At 35.0% G+C, this 15,383-nt stretch overlaps 1 protein-coding gene across 5 annotated transcripts in view; it reads left to right on the top strand.

Annotated features, from left to right (window-relative positions):
* Window positions 1–15,383, top strand: part of LOC308068439 (sodium channel protein type 1 subunit alpha) — a 182,837-nt gene that overhangs the window by 150,970 nt on the left and 16,484 nt on the right. For all 5 annotated transcript variants that reach the window (XM_080399064.1, XM_080399068.1, XM_080399062.1 and 2 more), the window contains one exon: window positions 1,547–1,669. In XM_080399064.1, coding sequence (XP_080255190.1) covers window positions 1,547–1,669 — 123 coding nt within the window. The remainder of the gene's footprint in view (window positions 1–1,546; window positions 1,670–15,383) is intronic.

Here is a 15,383-nt window from a genome sequence, read left to right on the forward strand (position 1 = left end):
AAATCCAACAGTTTCTCAATAGGTTCCTAGCATATGAGGGCTAATCAAAACAGTTCATTTTCTCAAGCTTTGTTTTGTGAAAGGTGTCTACAACCTTTTTGATTGGTGTACATCATGGATTAAATATATCTCAGAATCACCTTTACATCTACAGCTACAGATAACCATGATCAAACACAGTACTCACACAAAGAGAGTACCTTCTCTTTGGAAAACTCTTTTGTTCTTTAATGTCTAAATTCTTTTCAAAGTGGGTACCTAAGCGGCATCTATAACAAAAAAGCTTAAAGAAGCATGCAAGCAGAAGCACCTGTTCCTTTTCTAAACTCATTTTCACAAATATTTGACCTGATTTAAATCATAATATCCCAAACATCTATCTTGTGAATGTAAAAATTTGACGACTACTTTGTGTGAAGGTGTAGCACATATTCAAGTGTCTGAATAAGCTCATGATTAAATCCTGCATTTGCACACATGGGTATGTCCTTTAATTTTGCATCTGGAAAGGCTGGAAGTTTTCAGTATTATGATGCATGTGCTGGAGAAAGAAATTCAGATTTCAGAAGAACCTAGTTTTGTGGGTTGCTAGGGCTTAGGATTGACAAACCCAGAAAAGCTATTAATTTCTAAAAGCTGAAGATTTCACATAAAATGCTTGGGTTTAAGTACATTTCCTAAAGAGCACTGTCCTGGAGTTCCTTTTACCTGTTGCATTATTCTTTATAATGAAAGAGTACATGTGACTGTTATGCTATTTTTGGACCAATAAATAGTTAAGGAATTAGAACATCATATAATGAAAGAGCATTTAGAGGAAATGGTAAACAAACAGAAGTATCATTTTGGACGGGAGCCATGGCAAATGTAGAGAATATTGTACTTCTCAGTGAGGGAATGTAGGCACATAGAATATATAACGGCCTGTGTTCTGCCACCTATGGAACCGTTCTTCTAAGGTCTTTAAGAAACAGCATAATCCAGGTTAATGGCAGCCTATAGAGCACATAAATACAGCAGTCAGGCAAAAAGATTAGTCAGTGTAAGTGAATACAGAAAAATTAATACTTTCCACGCATTTCCAGAACAGCAATGCTGCTCTGTGACCCATCTGTTAATTCAAAACAGGCTTCAGTGATTTCCCTTTTAGTTGTGGGCAATCAAGTGGACATTATCAACTATAATTACTGATCCCAACAGCACTGTAAAACAAAGAAAGCCAGCAATACCTAAACTGATAAAAAGAGATTAATTTAATTTGATTTTTGTGGTTTTAAATGCCTTCAAATTACTAGCAAAATAGGAAATTTGGAAGTATTACTGTTTCCAGGTAATAATTGTTACCTCATGATATTTTTCTTTATTTACCTATCCTAATCTTCTTTCATATTACTTCTCTTTTATTTATTTATTTATTTTATTTAAAAGACTCCCTGAAGAAAGTGGTCCAAAATTAGATGCTTCTAAAGAAGTTTATATCTCACATCTATGGTATGTAAAGTAGTATGTACAATATAATAATTTTTACTTTCCTGTTTTCATATAGGTCTCTTTGGTTAGCTTAACAGCAAATGCATTGGGTTACTCTGAACTTGGTGCCATTAAGTCCCTTAGGACACTAAGAGCTTTGAGACCTCTAAGAGCTTTGTCACGTTTTGAAGGCATGAGGGTAAGACAACATGAAAGAATCCGAAACTATGCATGCATAGAAAGAATACATGCATGCAGAACAAGGAATGACAAGTCCATGCAGAAAGGCTGCACTATCTTTTTATCTATTGCATTTATTTTACTAACAGATAAGCAAAAAGCTTCATCAATTCACCTCAATCCATATGCAGTATCACATAGAAGTTACATTCATCAAGGTTACTTTACTTTCTAGCCAATCTCAGGAGTTTTCCATGTAAGGCTTTGAAATTACCATGAGCTCTCTTAACAGAGTCCTAATAATGAATAAAATGTAACAAGATTTTATTAATTTTTTATTGATAAACATATCATAATGTTTTTACAGGAATCTAATTTAGCATTGGTTAATAAAGATATTTTCTGTTACCAGTTGAAAGCCTTCATTTTTCTTTATATTTGATAAACTACCTTTGGTCTAACCCCACCGAATTTTACTAGATGGTATTAGAGATATATTCATACCTGCTAGTGGTTTAAATCTATTTCTGAGTTTGGCTGACTTTAAAAACTAAACCAAGTTATTTGATTTCTCTACAAAATTATTATTTTCGTAAAATGAATGCTTTTCTTATTTCAACAAATCTCTGTTCAATATTCAATACAATGTATATAAGGTTATGTCGTACTTATTCTGAGTAACTTAAGATACCCTGCTTACTATTCATCTCACTCAAGAAAGCATTTTAACTTATTTTTTCATTTGTTTATACCTTCTGTTCCTTAAAGCCACTGAATACAAACTAACTCTATATGCATGCCATTCAAATATGTTTTAAGAGAATGCTTTTTGCTACTTTATGGAAACATAAGAGGGAACAATGTGCTAATGAATTTCAAGTCAATTATGAACAAGTGGACTAGCCTGGAATATACTATCTGAACAACCTTTAGATAAAAATCTAAGCTTAATCAAGTCAAATTGAAGCTTAGAATTCTGTTCCTTAAATTGTATTCAGCAGGCTACATATCTCTCTACTTGAGAATGCATCAGAAAAAAACTACTGCTAACCAACGTCTACTAGGCTAATAAATTACGGTTTCATATAGCAAATCGACTTTTAACCATTTTCTCATTATTTGAAATTAATGAATTGATATTTAGCAGGGTAAGAGCTGGTCAAATACTACAGAATGTACAAATTTCCATTTAAGTTTGGAATGACTATTTGATTTAGCCATTTTCTCTTTCTCCTTCTTTGTACTTACTGTTCATGAACATTCAGATAATTGTGGTTTTGTGCAGAGAAATGTCTGGAAACTGCTGTCAGCTTTACTTTTTTAATAATGTTCTGGTCAGCTGCAGGAGGACTGGGAGACCAGTATAGATGTTACACAGAGACAAGAAATGCAGCTCTTTATATGATGTTGGAAAAAACAGATCACTTATAGAAAAATAATGTCAAAATTTATTGACAAATGTTTTATTCCATTTTTCTGTATCCTTACATGATTGCCATTGTAAATTTTCCACCTAAAAGATTTAGGATATTCATGCTCAAAGAAAAGTACCTGTTATTTTAAATCTATTTACTGCTTTGCCTTATTTCCCACTGAATAACTATGAAACTGTGCCAGAAGCCCAATCACATGATAGAATTTCAGATACAAAGCATGAATATTTCATGAGCAACTTGCTGTGTAGGAATCACAGACAAGCCTGGAAAAGCAAAAAAGGTTTCAGCTCTGTCCTCCAATATTAATGATAATCAGTACAGTACCTGATTCCAGTCACTTATAAAATGTGACTGGTCAACTGGATAGGCCTTATCTTTACTATTAGTTACATGCACTTCTGAAAATGTTTTTTTCCAAAGCACTTGGCAAATATTCACAACAGTTCATTGACAGATCGTAGCATTACTTTATGAATGACTCACGAACAGTAAAAAGATTCAAAATAAATAATTGACCAGCTCATGATAAGACTATAGTTAAATCAGTCTTCTCAGAAACTGAGTTCGTTTCATAAAAATCCATAAAACCAGACTCTTTCTACCAACAGAAAGTAAAAATAAATCAGCCTTCTTTGCTTTCTTGTATTGCCTATACCTACACTGAGCTGTGACAAAAGAAGCTGAGTTTTATTCAGCACGTACTTGTAATTTTAGTGTTTACCCCTGTGTTCAAAACTGTGCAGTTTTTGCCTTGAAAATATAAGAGATCATATGTGTTCCACAAAGTCCGTTTATGTAAAAAGCTCTGCATTATTTTGTAAAAAAATCTGCTAAGTTCTCAGCTACTTTAAATCAATCTTTTTCTTAAATAAGTTTACTGTTCTGGTGAATTGGAAGAATACAGCATTTTACATAGTCAGCAAACACTAACAACTATTCTGTTATCCCTAAATATGAAACATACTTTACTTTTTAAATTATATTCTTATAAATCTACATTTATACCCTGTAGTTACAACTTAATTTTGTAATTGTGCTGTTTCATAAATGGGATACATTCTCTTTCCAATGTGAGTATAATATCTATGAATCACTCACACCAAAATAGGGTACAAGTGGTCCATAGCCTGTGCTTGACTTGAGCACAGAAGTGAATTTTGCCATATTAAAGGCATTTAAAATATCTGCTAGTATACTGTATTCTAAGAAATTGTAATACTATCTATAGAGATACTCAAAACTGACTCCACCCAGATGCTGGAAGGCAAAGTAAAGAATTGCTTTAATTTAAATTTCTGTCTTAGGGTTTATATTCTCATCTCAGTTAATGTATGTACTGAACAGAAGTATCTGCAAACTGAGATTTGAATACACCCATTGCTTTTTGTTTAGCTTTTTAGTACCTGCAATATAATGCTTTTGCGCTAGTTCTGAATTGGTATGCTATCTGTAAATGTAGAATACTGAGTATACATTGCTTTGCTGAGTTAGAGAATTAAGTGACAATAAAGCATGCATTTGTGTCTAATTTCACAAAATAAAGCATGTCATGCCGTGCTTGATTTATTAGAGAAATAGTAGAAGGCAGCAAACAATCTGAAATCCACTTGCACTTTCAGTTTTGCATGCCTTATGCATATTTCTGGCTGATGGCTTTAAACATTTACTGTATTTCAAATTTCCAGTCCAATTTTGTAACTCGTAAAACTAAATTAGAATATTTGATCTCTTAAATATCCTGTAAAATTCAATGGCTATTCCTTAGATTCCCTTACCAGGAAAGCGATAATGAGGCATTTTCAGGAATACTCTAAACTTCATTACTAGGAAAGAAAAATTTCTCATATGATTGAATTATAAAACATAATATCAAGTGTCTGTCATTACAGATTCACAACTAACTAAAGGCTATATATTTCTATTCAATATAGGATAACCTTTCTTCAGCTTGGATGGGGTGGACCACTGGTTCCTCCCCTTACCTGTATTATGGGTATAGTATTTCCCCCGTTTCTATCCTTAATGATTGCAGTGTGACTAATCACTACATTGTGTATTTAGGGTTAGAAGGAGAAATAATCTCATTTGAGAATCCCAGTAGCAGAAAAAGTAGATTATATTTATGCACCCTACACCCCCTTCTTAATTGCTTTGAAATAATATATCTTTGGAAATAATTATTTGAAATTGCTGATGTTACAGAAATAACATGACAAACTTTGAGAAAAAACAATATTGTTATTTAGAGATACCAGAGTTCTTTCTGCAGAAGAAAGGTGCTGCAGATATGTTTAGATGCTTTTTTAACTGAGATAAAAACCCACTTTCTTTAAAAATTTGAATCTGGTCTTTGCATTGTTTTGGAAAGATCTGTGCCCTACTCTGTTACTCAATTTATAGCTACATACATTCAAAAATATCCCATAGAAAGTTCTGAACATTATTTGTAATACATTAAGTACACACGAAAACACTATAATCTGAATAGTCACAACTATAGATATTTATATAATTGCAGTTTAATTTTTTGCGCAATTTTCAAACCCCTACATGTTACATTAAGACATCATATAACATATAAACCTTTCTTGGAATCTGAGTTCAGTCTTCTTTGGCCTGTGTTGGAAAACGAGTTTTTCGTAATTTTTATAAAATGCCAATAACAGTATAATTTTGGTAGTATCTTCTTGGAGTTAGACATGTCCTGCAGGACATCTCAGTGATTTAAAAAATTTGCATTTACTATCAGATCCTTAGAAAAATCCAGTTCTTAGACCGCAACCCTTGCAAGCACCAGCTGTAGGAGGGTATCATTAGTGTAGGGGTTTTATAGCTTCATTGTCAATGATGTATCAACATAAAAAGCATTCACTGTAGATTTAGCATCTTATCTCACAGTTAAGAATTACATATTCACTCTCAAGGAAGTGTATTCACTATCTTCTGCAAGTTTTGCTTAAATATAGAGGAATATATTTTGTTGATCAAAAGACTATGCAGTTTGAAGGATTTTTGGGGGACTGTGATCTTATTCATTACCTTTGAATTTTAAAGAAAGTCTATTAGAAGTGTTGTGTCTCCTGAAAGACAATTTAAACATTTGCAAACTTTGATGTAAGAAGACTATCTGTATAGATGTTCATAAATCATGCAGGAAATACCTTAGTATTTTAAGACTTTTTCTTAGACTGTAGCTCTACAATTGGAAAGCAACTTCTGAAGGAGTTTCTTGTATAATTGAAACTGATATAACCTTTGTCAGAATTTGTTTGTTGTGTCTTGAAGAAAATCCTTTTAGGATCAAAATTTAATGAAATATGAATGAGATACATATATAATACAGTTTATATTTTCATTAAAAATGTTAAACAACCCATAAAGGTCAATAACATTTCATTTATGCAACAGGAAGAGCAAAACGTTGGGGTTTTTTTCCCTGCATCTGGTGAAATTTGAAGATCTTCTTCCCACACCAAATAATTACTCTGTTTTCATGCTTGTATGTATTTGCAATATTTACCAGGTCTTCTCAAACCAATGCAGCCATGTGATTTATTGCTTGGCAGATGATTATTGTATTTCATCATACAGTATGTTAAATTATGTCTTTTCTTCAATGTTGTCTTCAAAAGTGTTTTGTTGTATATTTGATTTCTGGTGAGAAACAGAATCAAAGCTGCTCTGGGAACTCCAGTATTTTGTTAAAACCAACAGTGTAGCTTGCTTTTAATAGACTGTTATGTGAATAAGAAATGCTTCTGTTGCTACTTCAACCAAGTTAAATAGGACAGAAACTGCAGAATCATTGTGGTTAGAAGGATCCTCTAGCCTAACCTCCCTGCTGGCAGTTCTAGCATTCCAAGATATAAACTCACCACCCAATTGCATGAAATTTTTCCAGGACAAAGTGCCATAAAAATAGTTTATGCAGTAAGTGTTTGAGGAAGTATTTTGCTTTCTTTGAAGATACAATTCACTATCAGAAGCATTCTTTAGTCAGCTGCAGTTGTACAACAATGAGGAGAAGTAGAAAAGACTGCAGTTGGCTTGTTAAGGGACTGATTTATTTTCCTCTGAGATCTTATATCTCTTGCTTCAACTTTATTTGTTCATTACTGTTAAGATCAAGATTTAGTTGTACCTTCTTGTCAGGTCTCTCTGATTCTTTCTGATTCTTTCCATCTGCCTGTCTTTTTTTTTTTTTTTTTTTTTTTTTTGCATACCCTCAGTTAAATTCCAAATTTTTCTTTACAATTGGCGCTTTAAGTGGTAGTTTTCTAATAGTCTTCACCCTGTATTCCCAATACAGTCTTCATTTTACTCAAAAATTGAAAATCTTGTCATAAATACTCAAGTTTTTTCAGTTCTTTCACATTTGAGGTACTTCTCATGCCAGTTCTAACACTCTGACAAAATTCACTCATTTATTTCATTAAATAATCTTCTGTACTTTTCTCTTGATTTATAGTAATATACTAGTCTCACTATCATAATTTACTTTCTTTCACATACTTTCTACTTGCTACTTTGCAGTGATCCTGAAGTAAGGATAAGCATTAGTTTGCTAGAATAAGATTTCAGTTTCATTTTTTCTTTTCTTCTAACTTTTCTAAACATTATTCTAAATGTCATTTAATTCTGAACTTACATAATTATAGGTCATGTAGTTAAGAATAAATTATATGTACATACATGGCATCAAGGCAAACTGTGTAGCAAAGGTGCCAATATTCTAGTTCTTTTACTATGCAATTCTTAAAGGCAAAATCTGTAAAATGCCTTTAATTTTGGTTGGAGGAGAGAGAAAAAAAAAAAAAAGCCAGACTCTTCTCAGGTGTCCACAGTGATAACAAGAGACAACAGACACAAGCTGGGTTATGGGAAATGTCTATTTGATATAGAGGATATTGGGGAGGTTTGTGGTTTTTCTTTTTGAGTTTTTGTTGTTGGTGGTGGTTGGTTGGGTTTTGGTTGTTTTTTTGTGGGGGGGATGTGCAGAGGTATTTGATTTTGATTCTAGGAGGCATTGTATGGGTTGGTTGGGGTTTGTTTTTTACAATGAGGTAAATACTGGAACAGTGGAACATAATTAGCGGATTACAGATGACACATTCATACAGCCATGGTGCAGCACCCTGATTTCTCTTTGTGGGACAGAGTTATAAGAGTTTCTCACAAGAAGTCCATTAAGATAAAATGGAGAGGAATAATTAATTGCAAATGAGAAGGTTTGAATAGCCTGGATGAATCTACATTTTTAGATTCACCATAGTTCCTCCCTAGAATCATTATTTGGATCATGTCAAGTAAGTTGCGCTTTCTCTCACAGAAATATTTTAATTCTCATCCTCTGTTGCCTCTCAAACCAGTTCATAGCTGATCATCAAACACACGCAGGATGCTTCTTCCCAGTGTACCCATTCCAAGCTACCCAATGAGAAAATATGTAGTTTTGAGGTGTCTTGTTAAAATATGTATTGGCAAGTAAAAGAATTATCACAATCTCTATCTCTCTTTCTTTGTCCCCTCTCTTTCTCCCTCCCTCATTCTGTCCTCATCTGCTATTGTCAGATATGTTTTACTACTTGATATAAACATTGGAAAAATTTGATAAATTTTCTTTATTATCTTTGAATAAATGTTCCCATCTACATTACTGCTGTGGGAATGCACATATACTTTATCCCTTCATCACAAAGAACTGTAATCCTTATACATCCATATGTGGCATCCCTCTTCCATCAAGCTGTATGGATACACTCAGATGAGACAAGGTTATCTTGTGTGGGAATATTTTTCCTGTACTGCATCGTCAGTTATTTTTCTTCATGGGCATCTCCAAGGCTCACACTAAGCAACTGTGGCAAAGATCCCTAAGCCTCCGCTGACGATCAGTCTTAATCTTCTGCACTGGGCGGTGTTTGGGTGCTGTCTGCTGGCCCACGCGTCAGGTACCTCATTGCCTTTGTGAGAGGAACATTTCGAACGGACATAGCTTCTCCTGATTTAAGCCCCATAGCCATTTCCTCCCATCCCACTGACTTTCTGCTGCATTATGACTTACAAAAGTGGTTCCTCTAACTTCAGAGAAATGCAGTACTCATCATCTGTTTTGTAGTAGGAGGGAGAACAAGAAGCTGTTATTACAGAATTTTTGTTCTATTTGGTCAGAACAAAGGGACTGCCCCAACCTCTTGTGTCACCCTGAGCCCCCTACCACCTTACAAACACCAGGTCACATGCAGGAAGGGACAGCAGGGGTGCAGGCACTGCTTTCGCATGACACTGCAGAAAATGGTCCTGTAAACACACAGTGCCTACTACACCACTGCTACAAGATGTTTACATTACATGTATACTATACCTTGAAAAAATCAGTAATTACTGATAAATTATTTCTGCTTTTTTTTTTCTTTTTAATTTCCTTTTTTATTATTATTTTAAGAAAACCAGCTGTTCCCAAGTGTCATGTTTACTGAATAAGAAAATAGTGCTTTGAATTCCAGGCTTTGGGGAATTTTAAAACAGTAGAAATTCAGATGAGATCCCTGTTTTGCCATTCAAGTGCCGGTCCCTTCAACTTTATAACTTGTTATAAATTGTTTAGGATGAAAAGGGTTTACACAAGGTTTGATTTTTGGATGGTAAATGTTAGGTTTAAAAAGGGGAAAAAAACGTTTTCTTATGCATGGATGTATATAGTTAAGTATAAATCATCATATTTGGAGTAATATCAGAAGAAACCTTGACTTGATTTTAACAGGTATAATTAACTGTTTCACAAGGTCAAACCCATCTCCTACCCAGTCAAAAACCTCTGTCTATGAGAAATAATTAGACCTATTTTGTTAGAGATTGTTTACACTTTATTTAGGGATAGCACATTGGTGATCATGATCTCAGTGCTGTCTGTCACAAGGTGCTCTCACAACGAAAATGAACACAAATAGTTACTGTCAACTGGGCATTTCCAACTTAATTATTTTAAGGATTCCACAATTTTAATCTAAATTATTGAAATGTTTAAGCTCACCTTCACCCTTGTTAATCTTTGCACATACGTGGATAGTAACACATTTCATCACTGAACTGGTGGATGATCTTATCGTTGATGAAAATTGTATTTGCTAAGATTTTTTTCTGTTGATTTTGTTTGTTGATTAAGACTTTATCACCACTGATTACCCTACAGGTCCACGCATTTCCTCTTTTTACCTGACAAACCAAATGAGAAAATTGAAGGAATTGCACGTTTCTTAAGGTACTTCTCTTCTAGAAATCTAGTGCTGTGTCTTACATCACACTGCATATCTACAAGGTTCCAGTTTATCTTAATGTATACAGTTTTAGTAGCAAAATGCCAGAAACTGCAATCCCATAAACTCGAAGCCACCTGTGACCCCCAAAGTGTGAAAAGCTTACTAAGAGATACTCTGTGAGAATTTCCCTATTCTTCATAGATACACTTATGAGTTTCATCCCTGGGAACTGAGGAGCCATTCAAGCATTTTTTGGGGGAGGTACTTGAAAGATACTTGTAAACTTTTTGCTCTAGACTATCTAGTTTTGCCTTTCTAATTACCTTTCAAAAGGGTTTGTAATAGGGCAATTTATATTTTGGATTTGGGTTTGATGTGCAATAGCAAAATCCAGGGGCTTGGGGGTGGGAGGGTGGGTTTGGTTTCTTTTTTTTTTTTTTTTTCTTTTGAACTTCTTTGATGTAGAAGTCTTCCTTCCTATCACATGGACATAAAGTACTGGGTGCATATCTCTCTTAAATTTGGTTTTCATAACAAATTTTTTGATTGCCTGTCACCTTATGAGCATCTGTCTACATTTTCATAAGCACCAGTCTTTGGAAAACATTGTTATTTGCATATAGAGAAGTTCCTATTATATGTTTCTGACTTGACTGATAGGAACATGTGCTCATGCTTCATGATAGGTAAACTAGAAAATGTATAGTATACATATGATAGAGGATCCAGTGATAGTGGAAAAGCTCAGTTAAAAGTACATGAAGGAAAGATATACATTGAATTCAAACTGCTGGACAGCTGATCTCACTCTGATAGTGCTTGGCCCATGGAGGGCCAGTGGTATGCTTATGCTGCCATAATACAAGTAAATCAGCTGATGCACCGGTTCTCTTAGAGCTGTTGATTCATGACTGCAAAGAGCAAGGGATGATAATTGTCAAGAAAGAGGTCTGCTTCAATAATTCTTTGTCCTGGACTATCAGATAGTGCTAATCTTTCTGAGTCGGGTATGGGCTTTCTTCATGGTCTCTCTCAAATATTCTTTTGATCACCTGACTGGGGAAGTTACTGTATTCCTTATGTCTTTGCCTCCCTTGCCTCAACTATTCCACAGTTTAAGAGAGAATACACTTGTCTGTTACCTGATACCCACAACCTGGTCAAGTCATGTTGTTTTCAGCATCTTCGAGCCCTCCTTGTGTGATGTCCTCAAAGTCCTTCGCTATGAGAACATGCTAAATTCAGATCATGTATGTCACCTGAGCCTCCATTCCTGTCCACTCACAGCATATCTACCTGCTCATTCCAACAATCTTACCTCTGTGGTGGACCAAGAATCTAAACCAATGGCTACTTGCTCATTTCTTCATTTTTCAGTACAAATATTCTCTCTGGCAGCTTTGTGTACATCTGAACTTTGGCCAGTTGAGCAGGAGATTCATGATCTCATGGCAGAGGTTTTTACCTCATACTTGTTCAAGACAAGCCAATACTCATAGCTTACTCTCAAATCCTGCCCAGTGCAGTGTCATTTGAGTCAGGAATGAATTTTCCGATTTTGCTTTAATGAGGCTTATGCTGTGTATGCTATTGTCAAACTCTCTCTGCATGCTGCTGTCTTTGGCCAATTGGCTCTTCAATCTTTGTGCTGCTAAGAGAGAGATGAAGGCTTTTCCTAACAACCACCCTATAGGGTCTATGACTGTGTGACGATACAGGTAGTCACTTCAAGAGAAAGAAACTTTATTTTTTTGGACATATGTACTCAAGACCACAATTTGTTCCTCTTCTCTGGAGGTCCTGAAAGCTCTCTCAGGCTTTCCCAGTCATCAAGGAATTAAGTACTGGAGGAACATGTCTTATGCTTGTTAGGGCCATATAGTATGCATAGAAGATGTGTTTTTATTTGATCCATAAAGTTCCTGGTGAAAAAAAATTATCTGGCTTTTTGTGCTTGTTATGTGAATCTCACATGAGAATGTACATGCAGGAAAAAAAAAAAAAGTGATAACCGTTAAATAACCTCTATAGCCTTTGATAGACTCTTTCAAACTCTGATATGAGATCTGACACATCAAATCTTTGGGAAACTTTTCCTGTTTAAGCCTAAAATTATGAATTTGGCAACTTCCAAGGTGGAGGCATTTTAAGTTGGAAAAATGTTCCAGACATAATCCTGTCATCTTCCTTTCCATTGCAAAGATGATCACTTCCTCCTCATTTGCACCAGGGACAGAGTTTGAAACTTCTTCACAGAATCTGCAAAAGTTATGGAAAAAAACTAATAAGTACTACTGAAGATTGTTCCTGGTTCAGGAGGCCCTGATATATCCATTAGTCAGGTCCAGTGTAGGAATTCCTGGAAAGTCTGTCTGTGACTGCTGAGGTGCCAGGATCCATTGAAGCTATTTTGCTGTGGGAATTATAATACCTATGTATCTCAGTGTGTGTTTCAGATATGTATGAATCTGGTAAAGCTTACTTGTAGTCTACTTATATGGCAGGGATATAATGGTATTTTTCACAGTCCTTATTCTATACATAAGCACAGCTCTCATAGTAAATCTGATTATTTTTTTTCCTGTTCCATTTTGCTGTCTTCTTTGGATAGCTGTCAAAAAGAAAAAAAAGATACAAACATCAACAACAGAAAACAACTGGACTACTAATTTGTATTGACATAATGTCATATCAGCCAGAAGATAAGACAGACAATTAGCATTGCAGTAATTCTTTTTTTCTTATGTATATATCTGATGTTGGAAGATAAATGTTATGAAAATGTAAACATAAAAAATTGTGTGTGTATATATATATATATATATATATGAAATACTGCTTTCTTCTAGGGGAGACATGGTATGCCACAATGATTATTTTTTTTCCTGGATGAATATCAGCTGAGATGTAAAATAGTCTAGAGCCCATTTGTCTTCGTAGGTGTCAGGTGTTGCTTCTCACTTGCACTTACTGCTGTTCCACCTACCTGAAGCTATAGGAAGGTGAACAAGCAGAATCAACTTGGGCTTTTGCAGCTTGCTCACCGGAGTCAGCCTGACCAACATCATCTCAGCCTTGAGGAAATGCATAGGTAATTTAAAAAACCAACCAAACAAACAACTGAAACCATCTTTTTCTAACTTACTAGCATTATATTCTGTATCAAGGAATAACAGAAAATAGGCACAAAAGAACAGCCCCTTTGAAAATAAAAAATGCATTTAGAATCATGTACAGCTGATCTAGATTTGAAGAATGCACAAAAATAAGAGCTGTAGTTGCTTGACATTCTTGTAACCCACTACAGACTCTTTTCAACAGGACAAGATTTACAATTTTTATTGGCTAAATTTTTAACTCATTAAGAAATGCTAATTGATCTCTTTTCTGCATTCAGTTCACTTTTCAATTGGTTCTCACTTCTTTCTGTCCATTTGCTGTAACTTATGTTTGTAGGTGTCACGTGTAAGTATGGGTGCTATCTTGGATATATATTATGTAAGCTAATGTCCTGGTTATCCTTATATACCTCAGCAATTCCCAAAGCAAATACCAAAAGAAAAAAAAACAAAACAAAACAAAAAACCCAACCCAGAAAAATCACTGATAAAGCAATTGCCTCCAACTGTATATGTTGAAGAAAATAAAGACATCTTCCTAAGTTGGACTTTACAGTCAGCCAAGCAGCTGACCAGCATGTAAAAATGCAGTTTTAGATTACAAATATGATAGGGCAAAGGCTCAGCACTGGTGGGGGAAAAAAAATCAAACAAAACCAAAACGCAAACAGAAAGCAACTTCTAAAAGTTTTAATTTTCTTTTCTTCTTTTCTTAAAAAACCTTCCAGGGGGACTGGATAGCTCAAGGGGTTGGTAATAGGATACAGAGCCTTTCATCTCTAGGTCACCAGTTCGCATCCAGGCCAGGTCAGTAGTGACCAAAAATTGTTACCATTTGATGGGTTTTCAGTGACCTATATGAAATAAGTTGTTGGAACCGTTGTTAGAACAGTTGCTGGAAGCTGTTCACTTCTTATTCAAGAAGATGTGGCTGATCTTTTGGCAGTCTCAGTAGCAAGGCTACAATACCTGTTTCTTCTAAAGATGCGAGACACACTTGCTGGCATTTTGTAGAAATCTTTCTTTCTACAACCATTACCAATTCATAATTGCTGTAACAATTACTGTAGCTGTTAGCATTCTGCTGCTCATTCTGGATCTGTGCTGTGGTCCAATGGATTTCAGGGTTGTTAAAAAGGTAACTGCTACAGGCACTCAATTCATACAAAACCATTCTTTGTGTGAGCACAGGTAACCTTAATTTATTCAAGTTGCAGGACTAAATCCCTGTCTTTTGTTCTTGACATCTTTATTTTCAGTTTTTTCACCAAGATTAACCAAAGGAGTTCAGCTAGTGTAACACATCCAGAACATTTTTATGGGTGATAAAAAAGAAAAGACAAGCATTAGCTGGCCTAGAATTGCAAAGCAGCAGTAGGACAGTGTCATAGATCAGGTCAGACTTGGAATAAATTCCAGAATAATTTCATTCCTAATGTTTAGGTTGTTCTCAGTTCCATCAGGCTAAGTAGCAACAGATTTCTTCTCCCCATGGAACAGTAAAAATAATTTCCCTCACTCCTTTGAAAATTGTTTCTTATGTTCAGACTATTACTGGGACCTTGTTAGCCTTTTTAAATGCTTTTTAAAGTGCCTGCCTTATGCGTACATCACCTAGGTACTTCACATTTTGTATAACAGAAATCTCAAGAAGCAAGCATGCTTCCTTTAAAGTTACCACCAAAAACAGAAGCTGCCAAGAAAAGCTAAATTTAAAAAAAAATCATGGTTTTATAATAGATAAGGAGAATTCTCAGTTAAAGAAAGGTCCAATTTCTATGGTCTGGTAATGGAGGAGGCCCTTAAAACGAGAAGAAAATATGCCCTGAAAATAACATTTCTACCTAAGATCTCCGAACAGGTTCTATTTCCTGGGCATGACATTTGCAAGGAGGAGGGTGCCAAGTGATGAGTAACAC

This window comes from Falco punctatus (genome assembly GCF_963210335.1).
Source record: "Falco punctatus genome assembly, chromosome: 8".
Taxonomy (NCBI): domain Eukaryota; kingdom Metazoa; phylum Chordata; class Aves; order Falconiformes; family Falconidae; genus Falco; species Falco punctatus.